We start from the raw sequence: 23,914 nt of genomic DNA on the forward strand, positions 1-23,914 counted from the left end.
ACCGGAGTAAAATAGAAGCTTGGGGGAGGAGTCACGATGGCGAAGCACGATATCTCGGCGAGCTCTAGATATGCAGATTTGCAACCCGTTTAGCTCTATTCGGTGTTTTACCTCGGCGAGAGCGGGACGAGGATCATCGTCGGCGTCTCGAGATGAACTCCTTTCTTCCTGGCCGCCGTTTACAGGGCGCACTCTCACTCGAGATCTCACGTGTATTCAGTTGATACTAAACGGCTCTAGTCGTTGAGCAGCTATTATAGATGGCTACTTACGCCGAGAGTGCTTTTAAAAAATGGGAGAGCGGAGGCTTGCGGTAAGCAGGAAAAGCGAGTTCCGTTGACGTATCCGGTTATATAGAGCGGCATATTTCGCGATAACTATAGCGACTCTGTCCTAATGCGTTCGTCGATCCGATTTTAGTTATGTGCACGAGAGATCGTTTCTTTGAGGAAAATATTTAATAAATTAAATTATAATTTAATGTCTGTGATAGAAGCACATTTTTTTCATTCAATATACAAGTTAATATATGAGATAACCTATCTTACAGAGACTATCGAATTTTAATACGTATTCTTTGGCAGACTTTTAACTGATTTCTCTTCGATGATAATTTAATGGACAGAGTTTAGTTGTCACAACTTTTTAATTTTCGTACAAAATAGATAATTCTGGAATTGTGAGTCCCAAAGTAAATTCCGCCTGAAATCAAACGGATAATAAGAGGCTTATCTTTCCTTTGTCCAACGCGCAGAGTTCATTTTGCAACGTAATTCGGCGATATGCAATCGTGAAAGACTGATTGCTCTTCAATTATTAACTATTAATCTCTCCTGTTTTTTTCTTTTCAGGAGCAGGAGAGTCCGGCAAGAGTACGATCGTGAAACAAATGAAGTAAGTATAATCGTCTTAGAGCTTCGTGCTACATGCGCTAATTATTATCATTCGAAGGAGGGGGATTCTATTATTGAAGCGCGCGAGATTACATCCACACATGTTGTTTATTCCCTAACACACACCGGCCGTTCCCGATTACCAATTAAATTAATTACAAGTACGAGTTAATTATGCAACAGCTTCCAATTTATGTCTGCCTTGAACTTTTGGATTGAATAAGTTTATTCTGACGATCGCGAGAAACAAAGTCCTAGAGTTTATGAAAAAATACGATAAAAAATTGCGTTTACAGGTAAGTGTCGTAGGGAAAAGTTGGGTAAAACCAGGTACCTTTTTGGATTTGTCTTCCTACAAAAAATCGGAGGGCAAAAAAAATTCTACTGGCCGTTAGTAGTCTTTAGTGAACCTTAATCTACGAGAAAATGAGGCTAGTTGCTTCTAACCAAGAGAGATAACAAAAAAGAAAAATTGGTTATCGAGAATAACAAGACTTTTCAAAGAAGTCAAAGTACTCGGTTTTGCCCTACCGGTACACAGTAAAAAATTTTGTGTATTTTTGTTAAAAAATATCCTTGTTAAAATTTTTCTATTAAAAATGTAACATACTTATGTGTTAATTCAACTAATTTTGATTATATTACCTGATTTATTTGTGTTAAATTCATATTTAAGTAAATCAAATGTTAAAATAACACATTTTATATTTAATCGTAAGATTAACGTAAAAATAATGTAGTTTGGTTAAAAAAAATATGCTTTTCATTTATATTTAACATTATACAGATGTCTGTTGTACATAAAATTTTCGTTCACATATCATCAAACTTTCCTTTATCTCCTCTTCTAAAAAGGGCATGTCATCGATACTCGAATCTATCGAAATATTGTTGTCGCTTTTCCGTGATGCCGATTGGTTCTCTTGTTGCGATTACCTCATGAGCGGTTGTCGTGGCATATTTTGACAGTTGTGTGGTTAATAGTGTAATAGTAACAGTGAAATATTAAAGTTAAATAGCGCGTGCGTAGCGCGCGCCTGTGATGTCTAGTTTTGTGTTAAATTATGGACATAATTATTTGTGTCATAATTTGACATATTCACATTATGTTAAATTAACACAAAAATTTGAGTGGACCGTTTGGGATATGTGAAATGTGTTGAATTTAACACACATTTTTTTTACTGTGTAGGGTAAAATCGGGTACCCATTTGAAAAGCACGTAAAGCACTGTGCAATTCGAAAATCTGGATTTATTTTGATCAACAAATACAATACCAAATGTATTCTGTTCATTTCGGTTTACACAAAAATCGCAAACAAAGATCTCTTTCTCTGCATTGCTGCAGGACTTATGGGCCAACCCTTGGCATGCAATGTATTGTCGTATCCAACTCTCGGTTGATCTTGAATATAAATCATTGCAAAAGATGCGAGCTTCATCTTTTTCCTCTTTTAAGGATGAGCTGTCTTCCTGCTTTTTTTTTACTTAATTTTTTAACTTTGGGGGTCTCAGAAAGCTTTTTTTTTTAGTGATTTCTTTTTCTGAATGGCAATCTCTATTTTCAACTCCTTTTTGTAAGGAGACGAAGTCAGGATGGCAGTTTTTCCTCTTCTCCTATTGTCTCTCTTCCTATCCTATTTTCTTTTTGGGAAAGAGGAATCAGCGAGCTATGGAAAATTGCAAATGCCGACGGCCGGGTCTCATATCTAGATGTCACAGAATGGACCTCGTCATCTCTAACTGACACAGATTGGGATTTATTGTAAGAAAAAATAAAGACGACTATTTTTTTTCCTTGTTATGGAGCTTGAGGCAAAACCGGGTATCCGATTTTGTCCCACCGGATTGTACCCGGTTTTGCCCCAACACGAAGAAACTAATAAATGGCTGTACATTCCGGCTTACACAGTGTCGATCAACACTAGTGCGATATACTCTCTAATACGTACAGATTGCAATGCTGCAGTTACCGAAACAGATGCTCTGTATAGAAAAAGTCCACGACGACTCGATTTCTGTCGGCCTGAAAACTTTGGGCTTCTCTTGAGAAATAAATATCGTGTTCACATGAGCACAGTACGTCTAAGAATGACGATCGCGTTTATATCTGCAATTAATACTACGAGTTGGTTACAGATAGCGATACCTATCACAAAGAAACAAAGGTACCCGGTTTGACCCGTCTACCCGGTTTCACCCAACTTTCCATACATTACGGAAATGTACTCAGATATATATATATTTCATGCAGTCACGAGGATGATTCATCCCGGCTCGTGCGTGTACGTGCATAATTAGGCGAAATTCGCGTTACCGACTCGTTATCCGAGAATTTAACGGCTCTTCCACTGGAAAATGAGACGAAGAATGCGAGAAGAACGGGTCGTGAACACAATGGTACAATGCGGCGTCTGTAAGGCTCGCGTCCTTTGATGTTTCGTGACGTCGCGGAAATGCTAATTTGTGGACACTCATCAGTCAGCTGCAGGCTGATCACGAGAAATACTTTCCCACGTTTCTCTTCTGTACGGACTCTTGAACGGACTGCCAGATTTTTGTATCTCTTAAAGTTCACCTCCGATTGCCTTAATTCTCAAGAATTCTGTCCTGCGAGCCTATATTTTTCATTGTTTAATTTATGACCTTTTGCATACAATTAGAATCTTTACGTCTTTTAACTTACCATAAAAATGTATCTTTATTTATTTTTCAAAAACATATAATAAAAATATATATGTGGAATAAAAATATGTATCCTTATTTCCTTCTTATGTTTTACTATTGTTAATTTAATGGTAATAGTAATTAATAATATAGTTAAATTACTATTAATGGTAATTAATAGTAATTTAATCCCAGTTTTCTTTAGTTTTGCTATTCTTAGCGTTAATAGCGATCGAATTCTCGATTTAGTCGATTGTTTTTTTTTTACGAGAGGTTTATTCTGTCCAAGAACGCAGCTGCTTAAATTTGAACGATGTGGCTTAATAACTGGTCGGAAGTGAGTCAGACCTCTAATTAAGTACATTTCGGTTTGCTTACTAAAAGTTAAATGACTTGAATCATAACGCATGCCTATTCGCTTGGGAATTAAATTGTTTGAGATGTTTCATTATAATGTAGGTATTTTTCGCTCGCAATTCTGCTACCTCGTTAAATCGCGACGACAATCCAAATCTTTCTAATCCAACCAAATTCTTGCAATTAAAGTATTAAAAGAAAAATATATTAAAAAACTGCGCCGAAAAAAAAACAACATATCGCGCAAAACTACCGATAGAAAAATTCGCGTGAAAAATTTTATCACATACAGATTTGACACATTCATTCATTGTATCTATTATATTCTATACAAGTAAATTATCAAAAGGATATTAATCTTTTAATTAAATAAATCTCATGTCGCGTTTATACCCGAAAGATCTCTTCACGCTGCGCACTTTGCGCAGATGCGCAATTTCCTGAATTATTGCGCACCTTGAAAGTAAGCAGAAACAGTTGGATAATAGCGCGTGCTCGTCTCTCGCGTGTGCGAATAATAGATTAATCTTTTCGCGTCCGTGCATCGGCATTATTTCGAGGCAAACTGTTGCCTTGCCTCGGCGAGATCGATACTCGCAATGTTACGATACGCTCGCGCGTATCCGAGGGCAGCAGCTGTTCCGTGATACGCGCTCGTTCGAGATGTTAGCACCGAGTTTTCTCTCTCTCTCTCTCTTCCTCTGTCGTGTAGATTAGCATATTCTCTCTGTGGGGCGAGTCTCTCTCTTCTTGTGACCTGCGCCATGAATGGGCCCTGTTCAAGAGGTCCCATGAACAAAGTTACCGCTGTGCGTGCTCTCCCGAGAACGGAAGGGAAGCTGTCAGTCGCGAATAGGGATGCTCCTCGTATCTCGATAGCGATATTTCCTCCCCGATTCCCAGTATTTTTGCACTTTGCTTCAAAGTTAATTAGATTTCTTCTCTTTTTTCTTTTTGAAAACCGGTATATTGGACAAAACCAATATTGGACAGGAGCGCCGAAGATTTCCCGTGGGCCACGATTCAGGGACATCATTATATCTTTATGATGGAATTTTATTAATATTATATTAGGGGGAAAAAGAGGGTCAAAGAGGATGGGTGTAGAGTTATTTTAAATCGTATCACGTTATTCGGTTGTGACGGAAAAACCTATAAATTCGTAATGTTCTCGAAACGATTCTTTACGACCTACAACCGCATCTCCCGCACACCGACTGCATAATTTATGGATGCGCATAATGCAACGAACAGTCGCGGTACTCGAGACTGAAGTACGAGCGAAGCGTGATTTCACGCGCACTCTTATACGGCCGCGTTTTCCTTCTCGCGTGCGAGCAGCCATAAATCTAGCGGCGTATGCGTGCATGCGTACACATAGCGGGCTCTCCGCGCTCTCGTTAATATCGTTACTCTCGAAACAGCGGACGCCGCGCCACACTCTGTTTCTGTATCATTTATTAACGTAATGGACAGTGTGCAGTATTCTTTGTCGGGATTAATGTGCCGTTAAATATTGTAACGGCGGTCGCGCTTGGACGATGGGAATTACATTAGGAAATGCTGTTGCACAAATTACAATTAATATTCGTTAATTAAAGCGTCCGGATTGCATGCTCTCGGTGTTCTTTTGTTACGCTACAAAATAAAAACCGAGGCTACGTCACGCGTTTGAAGTTACTAAAGTTCTGCGAACGTCTGTAAAACGTACGATGTCGCCGTATACGACAAAGAAAAGTTAATTAGTGCTAGAACATAAGTGTTTAATTAACTTTTGAAAGCCTTTGGTTTCTTTCGTACGTACAAAAATGTACGAATACAAATTAACGTGTTTTTTTTCTTTTTTTTTCTTACGAAAATCACATCCAGAATATTTTCGCAAGTGATTATATATAGAAAAGTATACTTAACCGCTGGTACGGACATAGATCTATTCCACGTAATACTACACCGTGTTTTCACTTGTATACATAGCACACCGCCGACTCTATAATTCACCTGTGTTGACTCCGAACATTGTTACGATATGTATGGGTGCTCATGTAAGTCACGGAGTACATGTAGCGCGCATTGCAATTCATATATGCGTTTACACAGGGTGCACTACGTGGCATATATTAATTCGAGCCGTTGCGCACGTGACACGCGTATATTACAGCGCGACTGCAGACTTCTTGCGAGAGAGTCGCAGGCACTTAAAATCAAGTGGGATATAATCCACGCGTCTATTCATTCGAATCGTACTCGAATAAATACAGGTATATATCGATGTTACACACTCTCTCCTCCCACCCCCCGGCCTTCCGACACGCATTCCTCTTTTTCAGAAAATTGCTCCTGTCTTAAGTGTGCGGCCTTTTTCCTCTCCTTTCCGCGTGTTTTTTAAGTAAACGTTGTCTTAAACTAACCACCCTTATCCTAATATTTACGGAAAGGAGACATCTCCCGTGTGTGTCTGGTGGTGTCTCGCCTCCTCGCGCGGACGTGCTAACGCGAGTACGATTCTGCTTTCAGAATTATCCACGAGAGCGGCTTCACGCCGGAAGACTTCAAGCAGTACAGACCCGTCGTATACAGTAACACGATACAATCTCTAGTCGCTATTCTCAGAGCAATGCCTAATCTCGGCATCGGCTTTTCAACCAACGAGCGAGAGGTAATGTTCATTTGTGTCTGTTCGAATGCTTTAAGAAAATAGGAGTCCGTGGTCGGGGAGAGATCCCGTCGCGAACTATAAATCTGAAATTATAATGCGCGTGGTCGTGCACCACGCGCATCTTAGAGTTTACTTCAAAATAACTTCGGGGTAATTTCCGGCTATTACGTTTAACATATACATCTGCGTTTCATCGAACGCATCGTTTCGTTTTAATGGCTTCATACTTTCACAGTTCGATCACGCCAATAGCATTTACTTGCTAAAAGAGATACGTTTTCAATGTTTTTCAGTTATCCTCGCGAATTTTTTCCGACCGTTCGGAAAAAAGATCGTCGCACGAGCGGAAATCGTCGATGATTTAATTTTTTATTTCCGATGTATTTATTAACGCGACCCTTTATACTGCTCGTCCGTACTCGTGGTATATCCACGCATGTTTAATTTCAATGAAGTGTCAACTGCAAAATTATGGAAACGGTCCAGTAACAGTCGCGTATCGGTCCCATACATCTCGTATGTTATTTAAATGTTGTGTATCGACCATTTTAACTTGTGAAGCATGACATGACATCCAGAATGTGGTTTATTACGTGCCAACGGTTATCTAATGAATGAAGCATTCAACGGCGAATCATAACGTGTTGCCTGGTTGATTAGCCGTCTAAAGCGCGATCGTGTAAGTAAGGCGATCTGAGTCTCGCCGGATGCGTGTCCCAAGATCGTACGAATAATTAATTATTGATCATCTCTCCTCAATAGGTATCTATAACTCTTTACATGTGTGCGCATGAATTAATAAGTTATAAAATAATTGTACCCTGAACGGGTCAACCTACGGCTATGTTATAGCATTAATTATGCAAATGATATTGAATTTACGCCAGAAATTAAATTGACACCTGTGCAAATTATATCACAGCAAAAAATTCGATTAATTATTCCCGTTAAGTGATTAGATATTAGCAATATTGCGAATGCATCGAGCGATTAATGATTATTTAATGTCACGATATTATTTGTAGCTCGGAATTAATGCATTCGGCGAAGACTGGGTCGAAGTAAACTTTGAGATTTTTGTGGTGTGAGGATTTACATGTTTCTCGTGTTTGCAGACGGACGCAAAAATGGTGTTTGACGTAATACAAAGAATGGAAGACACGGAACCCTTTAGCGAAGAACTGCTGGCGGCTATGAAGAGGCTGTGGTCCGATAATGGAGTGCAGGAGTGCTTTGGCAGGAGCAATGAGTATCAGTTGAACGACTCCGCGAAATAGTAAGTAGCGATCATTCCTAAAACGATTCCTCAAAGGATCTTAAATCTTAAAATTTTATGAATTCTTCTGTAAAAAAAAATTGATGACTGTATTCTCGAAATATAACGGTCTGTTCAATTCCGCTGCAAAATTGCCAGTCGGAGATGATGCTTATAAATTATATATACAGGAGACGAATTACGAATTACGAATTTGTTTAAATTGTATCATTTAACCGGGAATTATTTCATTATATCGAAAAAATTTTTTTTTATCAACGAGAATCTTTTGTTAAGTTGCGCGAAATTTCGACTCGGTGATTTTTGCGACCAGTCGCCGCGGGCTATGGTCACGCGTCACAGCCGTCACGGGGATGGTATTCGGAACTTGAATTTCACTCTTGAGAATTCGCGTGCTCGAAAGGGCGGAGAGTAGTAGAAGCAAACCTCATCCTGAACGTGAGACTTGTCGTCCCTCCCCTCCCTCTCGGTGCGTTTCGCAAGCATATTTCCGCGCTGCCCCCTTCGCTGGATATTGATTTTGTAGTAACGCTTGTATATCTCGGTGTAGTGCCGTTTTCCAATACTTTCATCAGTTATCTCCGCTAAGCATACGTTTTTTTATTTTTATTACGGGATGCTTTGAGCGCGTGTAATAATGATTGCGGATCTATTCCTCTCGATAAAGTTGAATCACGACACTCGGCGAGCCGATCGCAAATAACACGATTAAAAAAAGAATGGGGAAACTCGTTTTTCCAACATTGTCCGCGAGCAATTATTTTCGCGGAAACGCAATTGCTCCACGATTTACTTTTACGACAACAATATTATATTATATATATTAAAAATCAACCAAGATTGAAAAGACAAAGAGACTCTTCATTTCCAATTTATTTTATCCAAGATTTCTACTTATCTTAATTTAACTCATTTTCATAACTCAACATAATTTTAGCAGAAGAGCTTCGCCTGCCCTTCCTGAAAGATCCCCTCCCTGGACACGAAGAGAGAAATCAAAGCACTTGTATAAACAAGTTGGTCGCGAAAGATTTAATCGCGCGCAATTTCGCCGGGGTAGTACCTATGTATGCCACGTCGCCGTCGTGTGGCCACTGTTGTGAAGTCCTGTCGCTGACTATTAGATCCGATTAGGGCGTACACGTTCTGTCGTCTGCACGCAATACGAGTCTTTTTTTTTTCTCTCTACGCCACGGACACACGCCGTTTTCTGGCGCCGTTCTTAGCTTCAATAAACCGCACTGCGGTTTCGCACTGGGCTGCACGATATCGCTTATAGCACACTTATTGCACACGCAACTATACTCTCTTTTTCCCCCTCCCTCTCCCTCTTTTTCTCCCCCTCTCTTTCCCTCGCCGTCGCTTAATATATAATTCACTGTGAGACCCTACCGCCCTTAATAATTGTGTATAACGAACAAGTCGACGCCTTTTCGATGAAAGCGATGATATTCGCAACTGAAATTGCAAAAAAATGCAAAACGCTTTCCGACAATTATATTAATTATTTGCGTTCGATTCGCTTAGAAATGTGTTTATGATAGAACAAAAGATTGTGCTTAACCACCCACGATATCTATATATAGAACACATAAAGACCGTGCTGATATTAATAGATCAAATTTACACAAATAGATTAGCGTCGTTTGGCATTATAAGACAAAGCAGTACTACGATGTACCGTAAATCTTATATCGGAGAATTAAAAAAAAGAATGGCCGAAGAAGAAATTTTGCCTCCGCCTGCTGCGAATGCCACGTGTTGAAAATTACACGAAATACTCATTGATGTAAAATCACAGCAAATTCCGTGAAATTTGTGCTTTTTTTCTTAATTAAGAAAATCTCCCTATTTTCAATTCGCTTATAATTCCTAAGGCACGATATTCCGGCTTGGGGAGAACTCAATCGCAGTTCAGTTCAAAGACTCGTCAAAGGCGAAGACGTGGGTCCTCCGCAACTCGAAAAATGAACATTCCGAGGGAAGGGACGAGATCTTCTCGAATAACCCCCGAGAATTCCGCGTACAGAGAACCGCCGCGGGAATTTCGTTTCGCGAGGCAGGCCGGAAGAGGGTAACGCGAATTTCCCGAGGAAGAAGTCGCGAAGGGGTGAGTCCTCCTGCCGCAGGAGATGCGACAGGTTTGCCCGAACACGGGGTCGCGAGAGGGAGGGATAGGGGAGGGGGGATGATGATACGACAGAGAGGTGGCCACCGATAGTCGAAATGTTACGAGAAATGCGCGCCAACTCTCTCTCCTTCCGTCCCTTTTTTGTTCCTCTTCTTTTCTCTTTGCCGCCTTCTTCGGGGATTCTCTTCCTCTTCCCTCGTGCGCACCTCGTCATTATTGATCGCAGATGACGTCACGCCACGCCCGTGTCACGTGGCATACGACCAAGATGGCCGATCGGGTTCCGGCGAAACTACCACCTTCTCTCCTATTTTCTGCCTGGTTTATTCACGTCTGTCCCTCTCTCCGTTCCTCCTTTCTTCCCTCCTGCCGGAAAAATCTAAGCTCCTTCTTTCCCGAGGGAGATATTACCAGGACTCGCTCGCTCGTCTCGGCTTTGGCCTGTCCCGAATCGCCGAATCCTTCATGGCGGCCTGATTCCCTCGTGCTTCGATCTTTGCTTCCATTTCCTGCGCACTCCCCCCTCCTCCCTCTCTCTCTCTCTCTCTCTCTCTCTCTCTCTCTCTCTCTCTCTCTCTCTCTCTCTCTCTCGTTCCTTCATATTCTCTGAACCCTTTCATTCCATCTTCTATTCTCTCATATCATTTTACTATTACTTTTCGCATTTTTCTCTCTCTCTCTTTCTTCCTTCTTCGTCAGAAATTCATCCATCATCAGTCCTCTTCATCAGCTTCCGATTACTCCCCTTTCTCATCTCATCCCTTTTTTCTCATTACGGAAGCCAGAAGGAGAATCTCGCAACCCTCATCTTGCAACCCCTAAACGCCGTAAACAGAGGCCTAAAAAGATGGCGCTGCGTGGTTTTACCTAACCTTTTACTTCCCCTTTTGCTTCTTGAAAAATGTTCGGTGATCTTAATTGCCGATACGAGAAAATTAATATCTTTGAAGTGACATCAATCGACGATTTTGCTTTGAGAAACAATAATCATTATTCTTAGCATTATTATAATACTGTCATTGCCAAATATTTATTATTCAATATGCATCTATCATTCAACATTTAAAACTTGCACTCAACATCAAGAAATATACTTTTATTAAGCTGTTAATGGAACTAATTCATTTAACCATGCAATTTGCAATAAAGATAACGATTCAAATGTTTCATAAATTTTTTTTCATTATTCATTTGAACATTGCTATTAATTCTGCCAAGTGGCACTGTGTACTAAAATGATATCTCAGAAAAAAATAATTAGATTCGATTATTATCGACGTTGAATTGCGAGTACCGTCAATGGTGCCGGTTTCGCAAACGATCGGCGAGAAACTTCAAAGGTATTTGCACCGGCGGAAGCGTTTACTCGTGGCGGCCAGTTCGCACGGCAGTTTACGAAGACCTGATTACAGTAACGCCATTTATTATATCCGCTCGCTTCTAGCTACTTGTTGCGAGCCGCGCCCTAGCTCCCACCTCAAACGCTCCTCGCCGCTCGGAATCGAATCTGGATTTGTTGTATAAATAGATGCGAATTTATTGTTAATTAATCGGTAGTGGCCGGTCAAGAATTTGTTGTCCTTACAATTTAGTGGAGACTCGAAACCGCAGGTGATAACGCTTGCACGCGGGAAAAACCGTATTTGTAGAAATGGATGAACTGGAGTTGATTTAAGAGAAAAGTTATTTTGTTGCTTTAAAAAAACAAGTTAGAACGATTAATGCGAGAACAAATTGTGTACGAGATAATTAATTTACAACAATATTGTCGAAGTATATAAAACATCATGCATAACAATCAATGTATAACAGAGTTACACCTCTGGAAAGCTTTTTACAAATCCGTCGTTCTTTACAGCTTCCTGGACGACTTGGATCGATTAGGAGCGAAGGAATACCAGCCAACGGAACAGGATATTCTCAGGACCCGAGTGAAAACGACGGGAATCGTGGAAGTTCACTTCTCATTCAAAAACCTCAATTTCAAGTGAGTCGAGATTTTATTTGAATTCACATGAGATATAGATTAAAATAGAAAGATGAATTATATATTGTAATAAATTCGCGACTTTAATTAGGATCGTTTTGCGCGTGAACGATATCAATCGTTCTTGCTTCATTTATGCCGACTCATTTGTGTAATCTCGCGAGGCGAGCGCGGCGTTCTGGAGATGCGCGAGGCGAGGCGGCTACCTCGTTATGAATGGCCGACGCGTGAGTCATTACCGTGATAATTCGAGCGTTTGCTTGGAACGAAGCTGAGCGATGAGTCGTATATGCGGCCAATACTTCTCTCCGTTTGTCAGGCGGAATCGAAAATTAGCGTTGTTAGCGGTTGAAACGCGTGTCGGGATAATTATGGCCCTGTTAAATCAACCGTACTAGCCTTTCAGCGGTATCAAGTGCCGATTAAGAACTAATTAGACGAGACATTACGCATCGAAACAGTGCATAAGCTTGTCACGATTGCAGACGTGGACATTGATGTTTTATTTATCGAGATTATTTCCTAATGATGACCCGATGTTACGCAGGGAATTAATAGTCAAAATAAAGATTCAGAGAATAAAACGATGAAATCGATTATTTTTAACTTTGTCTTTTTTTTCTAGATTATTTGACGTGGGTGGTCAGAGGAGCGAGCGTAAAAAATGGATACATTGCTTCGAGGACGTAACTGCAATTATTTTCTGCGTGGCAATGTCCGAATACGATCAGGTCTTGCACGAGGATGAAACGACGGTAAATAATGCTAATTTATCCCTTTCGACATACATTTACCATACATTGTTAGATATTAAAGGATGAAATTTAAACTAATACTTTGACTTAAATAATATTTTGTTATTTTTAACTACCATGTGTGTCGAAATTTATTATTTTAACACAAAACAGTGTTATTTTAACTCTATTGGCTTAGTTAAATTAACATTGTTTTAATTAAATTAACGATATATTAAGTAGAAGCAGTGGCGACTTATAGGAAAATTAAAAATGACTTAAATTGAGTATATTGACACTACGAATTTAAAGTGTATTGAATTCTGAACAACTGATCTAAACTCGATCGTAAATTTCTGATATAATAACCAATTAAACTCTTTTCATGATTTTAAAGTAATATGTTTTATATATTATAAAAAAAACAGTGTTATATCTTGCGAAAAAAATCATTAATGTTTTAAAAAATCATTAATATTTCTTTTTATGTGCCGCATTAAGATATAATAAAATAAAAAAAATCCAGGAACATCATTGCGATGTTTCCGTCATAGCTAACATGTCACGTTTTTCAATGCACGAGATATGTGATAGAGAACAAACGGTTTCTCTTTTCATTGCGTTCGACCAGTACATACAAATGCGCGCGTTCATGCGGTTACATTAAGAATGCGAGATAATCGACATTGAGCACGGTTGATACAAGGTTGAACGTACGGCGTGCGATCCGTTAGAAGAGTATCACGTCCAAATTGGGAATGCGACGGGGAGTACACGTAACTGAAGCTCCGAGGAATCAAGGGATCAATTGCCGGGGTCGCTGCACGTGGGAAGGTTCCGTTGAACTCTCCGTTCGCGTGCGGTAGTGACACACGCGTGTCGTCGTCCTACCACTGTTAATTGTCATTACGGTGTATGTCTCGTGACCTGTATCGCCGGTCCATCGTAGCCTATACGGATTATGCGCGGCAGCAAGTGAACCACGTCCGCCGTGAACAAGTATCGCTTTAAATCACAATATCGATCACGCTTAGAGAGCGAGTCTTATAAATCATGAGCTTGAACTATTCGGGCGATGTAATTATTTATACCGATGTAATTATTACATAAGCGTATCTCTCTTGATTATGTCCCTCCGCGCTTAATCGATTTAATTATCGTATTTCGCGAAATAGAGAAAATGACGAGAATATGAAGCCCGATGATGTTTATCCGCGGAAATTGCACGCAAATATCTTGTGTAAACGAGCGAGATTGTAATGCTTTTGACGTTTTACAGAACCGAATGCAAGAGAGTTTAAAGCTGTTCGACTCGATCTGCAACAACAAGTGGTTTACCGACACCTCGATTATCCTCTTCCTGAACAAGAAGGATCTCTTCGAGGAGAAAATCCGCAAGTCTCCTCTTACAATCTGTTTTCCCGAATACGCTGGTAAATAATATCAAAATACGTCGCTTTTTCGTTTATCTTACGCCAAAGGTAGATAACGAGACGTTGAATTGCTCACCGTAGGTGCGCAGGAGTACAGCGAAGCGGCTGCATACATCCAGGCACAGTTCGAAGCGAAGAATAAGTCGACCACGAAGGAGATTTACTGCCACATGACCTGTGCCACCGACACGAACAACATTCAATTTGTGTTCGACGCAGTCACAGACGTCATTATCGCCAATAATCTGCGCGGCTGCGGTCTCTACTAGGCTAATTCTGTATTCTACGTTAAGCGCAAACGGAGGAGGAAAACGTTACCCGCGACATGGCTGGTCGGACGATGTTCTTCAATGAGTTCGTGGCTCGTCTCGGTTCCACTCCGACGCGAGAAAGAGAGATAGAGAGGGTGGAGAAAAAGAGAGAAAAAGACGACCCCTTTCGTTATCAACGCTGGGCAGAAGCGTAGCGGAAACGTTTAGTTTGTCTTGTCTTATACTAACGAATCCGAGAAGCCGACGTCGTCAATCGTTCGTGATGTCGGTCGGAGAAAAGGCACGCTCCTTGGCGAAGGAGGAACGATCGATTGCGAAAGAGAACGCGCGCTCTATGAACGAGAACGGCGCGGCGGGCCAATCCTCGGATGCGGCAGAATGTCGTTTTCGCGGAAAACCAGTATGAATCCGTCAGAATATTGTACTTCGATTGGTTTGTACTTGTTTCCTGCGAGCGATGTTACGATCTTACGTGCCGGAGAAATAGGATCTTAATTATTCGTGCTTGCATCTGATCGTCGGTGATGAGAACGCGAGTTCTGTACAAAATTGAGAGGGTCGCGGACCGTTCGATCGAAGCTGGCTGTCGACGTTAAAGATCGTCGAGGCTCGAGCATCTTTTATATCCGATCTGATCTTCGGCTTCGTTCTCGTTTCGCTGCAGAAACGCTCGAGCATTCCATGACGCTCCACGTAGAGGAAGGGAGGGAAGAGTCATGCGTGCGCGCCACGCACACGAGTCGAAATCCTTTTCCCACAATTTTCACACACAGATTTTACTAAGCGCACTCGGAGTTCGGTTTATATATACACATATACACGTTCATATATTCTCTTACGTCTCTCCTTTCATCGAGGAACAAATTCGCACACGCGATCGAACGTATCTCTCGAGAGAGCACCGACAGCGTTTTCCAGATTTGCATTTTGATAAGCGGAGAGCGGCTGAAGGGCAACCGTGACAATTTTATAAGAGAGCAAACGGCATCGACATCGCGAAGTGTCTCCAAGCTCAGTTGATTACTTCTCGTAACGTAACGGTTAGATCCCTCTATTTTTACTTTATCGTCATTTCTATGCGTCATGCAATTAATACGACGACCACGCACACGGGATATTCCTAGGCACAGAAAATTATAGTCACAAATGTCGATCCATACGCACATACACATACGCATAAATTGTTTTTCACGGTGGAGAAACCTGTTTCCTTCGTTAACGATCGTCGCAGACTGTCACGTATATGTATAGTATACTTTTATCGTCGCACACGTACACGAATTCCGAATATATACAGAACGTGTCGAATCCTTGAAATCCTCGCGACTTTGAATTATCCGTTCGCTCCGCGAAATTTCCCGATGAGAATATTAGGGAGATGAAAAGTCATCACGCAATTTCTACTCACGGGATAATTCGCGACGTCTTGTTCGCGGTGTCCCGAGGAAAAAAAAATTGTGCGAAATAGCGAGACGTCTTACGATTAAAAATAATTGTCGACAACTTACTGGCGGTGATTCAAGATTTTCACGGTGGACGCTCCATGCGTTCGAGCAGGGACACACGTACGGCACGTACCTGTGTGTACACAATTTCTGGGGCATCCTGCGCACACGCGTAAACGCGCTGCGGCAATTCGCGGGAAGATCCTAAGAGTGTATTTTTCTAAGTGCTTCGTTTTTCTTCCTTTTCGTTTTCTTTTCCTACCGGGGCGTACCGACAATACTGGTGGTTAAGTTCAGCGCACGGAAAGGGAGGGCGGAGCGTGGGAAGGTGTACGAGAGCATGCACACATGGGACCTCACATTTAGGCGCGTGCACCAACAGCACGTGCGTAACGTGTTCCGGGACAGGCAAGTAAGAATCTCGTTGCGCACAATCGTACTGTACTCGGCGCTATCTCGCATAAGTTATATTTTATTATACGGGGACCGTTGGGAGAGACGCCGACGAGAGAGAGAGAGAGAGAGATAGAGAGAGAGAAAAAAACGAGCCACCGATGACGAGCATCGTTACGTTGCGATTACTCTGATTGCTATCTCGTCAGAAAGGGAGATGATGAAAGGGCGTTAGTGCAGAGGAATAAACGTATATGTTAGGTCGGGTGACGAGAGGTCGATCGCTCGAGATTGCGAGCCCGTTTTGTCGTCCGATAGTAATCGGATCGGTACAAAGGTCCTTGGAGGAAAAAGACGACAACTGATTGCCTGACGAAAACGTGGATGAGAAGCGCGAACGTGACTTGCATGATGTATCGAGGGCTAACGAACGCATTTGAAGCGAATCGCTCGAAAATATCGGGCGTCGATACTTGTGCTCGTCTGATACTTGAAGAAAGATGCGCTCTCAAATGTTGGAACGATGCTTGAACGATACGAACATTTAAAAGGCATCTCCGAGATAACTTCCAGACAACTTTTAGACCTCGTAGGAGAGTTCAGATATTCTCTTCGAAGTATTGAGTGTTTTGTACCGTTGGTGTCGCTTATGTGGACCATAATTCATACCGATGTGACAAAATATCGATACTCTAAAAAAACGAGTCTTGAGTGGCAGCGATGCTACTTGTTAGCGATCTTAAACAGTTTGATCTTTAACCTTTTCAAGTGTCAGACGAGCGTCGACGCTTCTAAACGCGTTCGAGTTACGAGTAGTCGAGGCGTCATCAGCGAGACGGGTGATGAGCTAATTGTGCTTTGTGACTTTAGCGATAAAATATTTATACCGGAAAGCAAAAAGGAGAAATATGTGTAAGAAGTCTCAAAACGAAACGTACCAAATAGTGCGTGCCAATGCGCGTGTTTTAACTTTTAGTCTAGCTACGTTAGGGTATCGAGGGCCCCGGTAAGCTGCGTTTTCTGTCGAGAGAGCGATTGGACACGACGGGACACAACGCCGCGGTCGTTGTCGCGAGATACGAGGATTCGACCGATCACGAGCATCGGTTTCTAGCGGTTGGTACAAGGATTAGGAACTTTCAATTATCGTATCAACTATACTGCTCTAACAAATTTAGCCACTGTGACCATTTGAAGATCAACCGTGCGGGCAAGACTTTGACCGGTTCGTTAGAGGAGACGATCGTTATCGGTTACGATGTCGGTCGAATCCAGTTACTCGCGCGCGATTTGATCACCATGCAGTTATCTTAAACGGGGCGAACGCGTGAAATCAGGAAAGCGAAACGGGAAGCGAAATCGAGCGTGAAAACGTTGTTCCCGAGAGATCACTTGCCTCGTTCAACGAGAGCCAAGATTCACCCCTCGACGCTGCTCGATTTGCCTCCTGTACTGATTCCACGCGAACCTGGGATTCAGTGAGAGATCGAACGACCGTGCAACGTAACTAAATCGAAATCATGCGTGGAGATGGTCGTTTCTCGGCTCTAGTCAATCTATCGAGGAGCTCGTCGACGACACGTCGGTGAAACCGTTTTACTGAGAATACATTCGGGGAAGAGGGAGGTCTGGGAGGGAGGGGGGGTTCACACGCGCAAATTTAATTACGTGAAATGTTCATAGATATCAAGATAAAACATTGAGGATAAGCGAGGGGGATCGGGAGGCGGGAACAGGAAAACGCGAGAGTATATTTGTAAGTTTACCGATTTACTGCGTTGCTAGCTTATATACATGATTCAACATTATAAGAAGCGGATATAAGCGACGATGTTTCTGTATGCGGGACGCGTGTTTTCTTGATGAATGCTTAGACGAGAAACTTAGGCGAAACGGGCGGCTGTACGCGAGCGAACGGTTTGTGAAAAATCGAAACACAGAACGTCTGCGAGATCGAGACGGGAAGTGGCGTATAGAAGACTAGCTCTTTTGGGCAAGGTCGAAAGAAAGATCTACGAAGCGAGTAACCCGTTCGACGTAATTGCCCACTGGCTTCGCATAATCGCGACGTGAGGGATCGACATGCGGAGAGATCGACGGATAACCGATTAGAAATTGATTAGTCGAAGACGATGAGCGGTAAAAGCCGGTAGACGAGATCGAGACAGGCGAGTGAATCGCGTTGCGATGACGAGACAGGTGGACAGGCGTCTCGAGTCTGTATATATAATATAATACTATAATATATAATAGCAATAATATAGTATTATGTGTGATACTACATTAAATGTGTGTAATATACGCTCGAGACACACGAAACCACTACGGGGTATCTCTGCGTACGCGAATGAAGCTCGTGCCATGCGGTCGGATTGGCAAGTCTCATCGTCGCGTGTCTTTTTTCGCGTCTTTCACTCCGCTGTTTCACGGCACGCGTGTATCAAGCGAGCTCTCTCCCTTCGAGGCACACTTTGCGACGTACATTTCATTTCGTTTCACCTCACGCTCGTCTCACATTGCAACCGTCGGACCAAGCGCGACGATCCGATATCTCGGAATCATGCCCAGGGTGGCCTAGTTCGTGCATCAACATCGGGAAATTGAAGTTTTCTTTCATTAACGGCGAAATATAATCTCAAACGATCGAAAAGTCGTTTATGAGAGACATCTGAAAAATTGCGGTACCTTTTAGACACGTTCACGTTTAAAACGTTTGTGATAAGATCGAAGATTTTTTAATCGTTTTTTATATTTTATTTTATTTCCGTAGAAAGAAAAAGAGCGATTGTATTTTATTCGCCGAGGCGTTTTTCCGGACAGTCTTTATTCAGATGTATCCTAGGAAAGTTTAATACGTAGCGATATGGCGATATTGCGCGCAATGATCCATGTCATTTTTCACATCAATCTACGAATCGCGGTAAACGGGGAAGACAGCGCGGAAGAAAAAAGTCGCTTAGCGCGGTCGCGATTTCGTTGACGAGGCAACTTGATCGGGAATGCGGAATTGAAAATCTGAGAAAGTCACGCCGCGAAGAATTTGTCCGAGGTAAAACGAGTTTTCTCGATAAGAGAGAACTCGAAGCGACAGCTTTGCGGAGTGAGATCGATGAGGAATTACTTTTTCGTCTTTGTTTGTTGCGACAGCACGGGACGTCCGTGTGAAAACGTTGCAACTTTGTGGCTCCGTAGAACGGTGGCAGTTTTTTGTGCACGATGGTTTTGTTTATACGACGTAAAATGTTTCTCTATGTAGGAAAAATGCGCTATAAAAATGATAGCTGGATCACACAGGTCGAACGGTCGAGTGTTTGCTATTTATTTTTGTTAGAAAATATTCAGTCTCGTCGGTATTTTTATCTATTAAAAATATTCGGGTCCGCGCTTTCGTTCGTAGCGAATTAAAGTTGCGAAGTTTTCACGACGGATCGGAGGAACGTCTCGTCGGCGCGGCGTCTGGTTCGTGCGACGGCGCGAGTTGCTTCGTGGCACAACGTGCGACTTAATTTCGCTTGGTGAAACTGTATATCCGAGATACGAGTCCTTTTTATTTTGTATTACTGTCCCTAAGATTAGTGTTACTGACTGTGTAGTCTCGCGATAACGTAGCTGTATTATTCATTATTCACCATGATTGCCATATTGTTGTAAAATTAGCTTAATACACAGACAGCCGGTAGAAGCTATTGTGACGAGTAATATATATATAATTATACATACAAATATATAATTATACATATATAAATATAGAGATACGTATTAGTTATACTACTGCTAAGTCATACTTTTATGTGTGTATGCGTGTGGCCGTGCGGACGGATGGATGGCACGTATGTGTGTAGCATTTCTAGTCACGTAATCGAACCAAAAAACGAAAAAAAAAACGTAACAACTAAATGTCTACACGTACATGTACGTACACGTGTATACCTGACATTGTTCGCTCACAGTCATTTAAATTCGTGCACAGCGTGTCCCAGACCCGCCGAGAAATACTTTACGGACGAGTCTTACGACGAATTTGGAGCCGACTCAGCGGAGATAAACCTAATCGGTAATAAAAAGAGCTTCTTTTTAATTGTCGCATTATACTTGAAATATGATAGCTCTTGTCGAAGTGATTGACGACGAATACGCTTTGTTCTTCAATCGATTTCAGCCTACAAACGAAACTTGGAAAGCTGAAAATCACAAAATCATCAAATGGGTCGAAACGCCTGTCCGTGAAATAATTCCTGGTAGACTCGGTACATCCTATATGCAGTATAATTGCGAGTATAATTACGCGCTTCTCACGCATGAGAAAAGGGAAAGGACCGCGATTGATCGAGACACGGCGTGAAGGATCGCGTCAAACCTCTTAAGAGACTGCGAGCCGTGTAAACGTTGCATTTCCAAGCAGATTTCCAGAGATTACTTTTTATCCGATCTACTTATTTTTTTACTGTCGTACTTCTTTTTGAATCTGTCGGTTATTTGCTTTCTTTTTTTTAATCTGTCGCGAGAGGAAGGAAGTCGGAGGAGACGCGGCTAGGCCGCCCTGAAGGGGCTCGCGTTCGCGGAAGACGTCGAAAGGGACGACGAGGATTCTTTCGAAGATACACGGCCTCCCGGTGAAAATCCACTATAATGATGACTATAATGCGAGGCGAGGTGAAATTTACTGTGCCGAGAACAGCCGCGACACGTTCGCTATGCATCCTATCATATAAAAAAAAAATGTGCTCTCTCTCTACCGTTATTACGGTCGGAAGCGAGCGAAATACAGTAAATTGTGTGGGAGGATTAATTATAGCGTTATATCGTAATTATAATGATTAATGGTAATTATTATAACACACTGGTAATGATAAAGATAACTACAAAAAAAAAGAAGTGAATAATGACGTTTAATTGACGATCAATAATCAAGAGCGCACGTATTTCATGATGCATTCATAGTTTAATAATCATTATTTGATTTCCGTTGTGAAAGAATGATGTGTAAGAGTCTTATTACGAGGGAGATGATCACAACAGGGGAGAAAGGGCGAGCGTTACACAAAAGATGAGATAAAAAAAAAGGAGTGAAACGCCTCATTATATAAAGTTACCACCATGGAGAACCTTTCATTATATAAAATTATTATATAATAATTGTCCATACATCTTAAAATGTCAGAATAAACTAATAATGAAAAAAAATTATTTCTGTCTCTTTCTTCACTTATTCCCAATTTATCAACCATCGCAAATTGTTGCGTTATATAATAATTACTTGTTGTATTCTTGCGAGCTATTAGTTTTGCGATTTGAACAAAACACAACAATATCTAAATTCTTTATGTATCATCTATCCAATAATGATCTAAAGATTTAAAAATAAATTAATGAATGACGAATCCCTAAAATGTATATTTTTAAATTATTTTAAACGCTTCTAAATGAATAAAAATAGCGCTTAAATGTCTTCGCTCTATGAAGGGTAATTCAACAGCTGCCAGTTTTACTCACATGCGGGCGTTGATTAAATAAATACGATCTTTTAACAAGTTGAGGTAAGACAAATTAACTGCAGCCCATAAATGAAATAACACGTTATTTTTTATATCTATTTATACTTAACATTAAAATGTACAGATTAAAAAGCTATTTTAAGAATTTACTGCTTTTCTTAATTTGTAAACTTCTTTATTAAATTGCAGAATTCTTAATTTTTCTTTGAAATTAAAGTCAATATAAGTTACTTTTACTTTTCTCGTTACGTAAAAAAATTTTTAAAAATCAATTTATCTTCATAAATATTTCTTCGATCAAAACAAAGATAAACTATATATTTTATTCCATTATAAACTAAATTAATTTGTAATCACAGATGTCTATTATAGACATCTGTGTTTGTAATTGACAAACAAAGATCTAGATTTATCGAATTGTTAAATGAGTAGCTTCATCATTGATATCGAGTTTTACTCCGATTCAAATAAATCATAACCCTACATCCTCGAATTCTGTTCAACTTCCTAAACTGCACATTAAAATACGCAAAAGGAATCTACTATTTACAAGGTGCACATTACGAGATTATTTAGTTCATTCGGTCGGAAATTTGGCCAATCTATTTGTCCCGCTGAATAATTACGACATGCACGCGTTGTGTCAAGACTCAAGATAGAATGTGTAGTAGCACGCCCGATGCCGTTTTGCATCTGAAATGAGCCCGGCAAGAGATAACGATGTCGCACCGGATAATCTAACATGTCACCAGCTCATTCGCGCCCTTTCAAGATCCTTTGGATAACGTTGCAGGTATCTCCCGATATCGACTCTCGTTTGGCAACTTCGTTTTCACATTCTTCATCATACGATAAACTTTTCTAAGATTCATTTATTATTTTAATATAAATTAATAAAGATTTACAGAAATAGATTACTGATAATCTTATTTATTAGTTTTGATATCTGCATGCGATTAAAATATATACTCATCAGATGGTACTTGTGTCAATTGGCCCTCATCCCGAAAGTGCTTCTCCACATTTACACCCCTATATATCGGAGTTTCGATACGCTCCCCAGTATCATCCATCGAAGAATCCTGACTGCGCGCCGCAATGGCTCCGACGTGGGTTTTACAACGAACGATTCGAGCATGAGGATTATCGACACTTCTCGTTTAAAGAACCGCTCGTCGATCAAGCTCATCCATGGATCGAAATCAGAGCTGTTCTGGTTCGTTGTTCGAAAACACGGAAAGAAGTGTAGGCAAACGCAATTTACATTGAAATTTTTGGAACTGGCATAATCTATAAAACGATTGATTATAGCAAATATTTTTATTATTATTGGATTTATAATATTGTTAATATTATTACTAATTATTATATTGATAGCAGAGAAACGTCGCGTACACAATCAATACAAAATTGCAAAAGAAAAGTGATTATTAGCATGAAGATCAACAATGTTGGCAAGGTATCGTTGAATATACATAATTAATTTATCGAAATTATTTAAGTTACTATTTCAAGGTAAAGATCATTGTTATCTTTTTTTTGATTGTTTAAAGCTTTGGCCAATTATCATAAGAAATTATAATATATTTTATTAGACGAACACGCGGGAAGAATTCGTGTTGGTGGATCACGTATTGGATCCGGTAAAAATGCATAAAATCAGATTGCGTAATCCGTACGTCATAAAAGTCCGCCAAGAACCTCTGTCGCATCTATATGGACTGAGATTACAAGGCGTAAGTGTGTGTATTAATTTATATTACATTTAATGTACATGACAGTCTTTAACTAATACAATATCGGCTAAGAAAATACATAATAATAGAATGGAATCCTCATTGATAATAATATTATTAGTAATTATTTATCTACAAACATTTCGCGGATAAATTATCAATTAAGTTTCATCAATGATTTGTTGATTGGGGTCGACAAAATAGTTTCCGTTAACGTACTCTGGATTATCTACATTTGATACAGAAAAATGTATATTAACTGATGATAAATTCGCGCTGTTTGAATTATTCGCGTGTTCGTATAATAGAAAGAAAATGTTTCTTCTACATGTCGATCGTTTTGAATAAGGTTGTCAATGCGGAGGCAAGAGAAGAAGTCATTAATAATCATCGAGCCAACTTCACTGGATGTAACGATGGTCTAAACAACCCAACTTG

General features: G+C 40.7%; 1 protein-coding gene across 2 annotated transcripts in view; it reads left to right on the forward strand.

Annotated features, from left to right (window-relative positions):
• The window catches only part of Galphao (G protein alpha o subunit), a 32,705-nt gene extending 11,273 nt beyond the window's left edge, over nucleotides 1-21,432 (forward strand). For both annotated transcript variants that reach the window (XM_071707201.1, XM_071707202.1), the window contains exons 3-9: nucleotides 852-894; nucleotides 6,433-6,574; nucleotides 7,690-7,850; nucleotides 11,840-11,968; nucleotides 12,594-12,723; nucleotides 13,982-14,135; nucleotides 14,217-21,432. In XM_071707201.1, coding sequence (XP_071563302.1) covers nucleotides 852-894; nucleotides 6,433-6,574; nucleotides 7,690-7,850; nucleotides 11,840-11,968; nucleotides 12,594-12,723; nucleotides 13,982-14,135; nucleotides 14,217-14,404 — 947 coding nt within the window. In that variant the 3' untranslated portion in view covers nucleotides 14,405-21,432. The remainder of the gene's footprint in view (nucleotides 1-851; nucleotides 895-6,432; nucleotides 6,575-7,689; nucleotides 7,851-11,839; nucleotides 11,969-12,593; nucleotides 12,724-13,981; nucleotides 14,136-14,216) is intronic.
• The last annotated feature ends 2,482 nt before the right edge of the window (nucleotides 21,433-23,914 follow it).

This window comes from Temnothorax nylanderi, unplaced genomic scaffold (genome assembly GCF_030848795.1).
Source record: "Temnothorax nylanderi isolate EJ_2023f unplaced genomic scaffold, tnyl_v1.0 TNYL_tig0056_pilon, whole genome shotgun sequence".
Taxonomy (NCBI): Eukaryota; Metazoa; Arthropoda; class Insecta; order Hymenoptera; family Formicidae; genus Temnothorax; species Temnothorax nylanderi.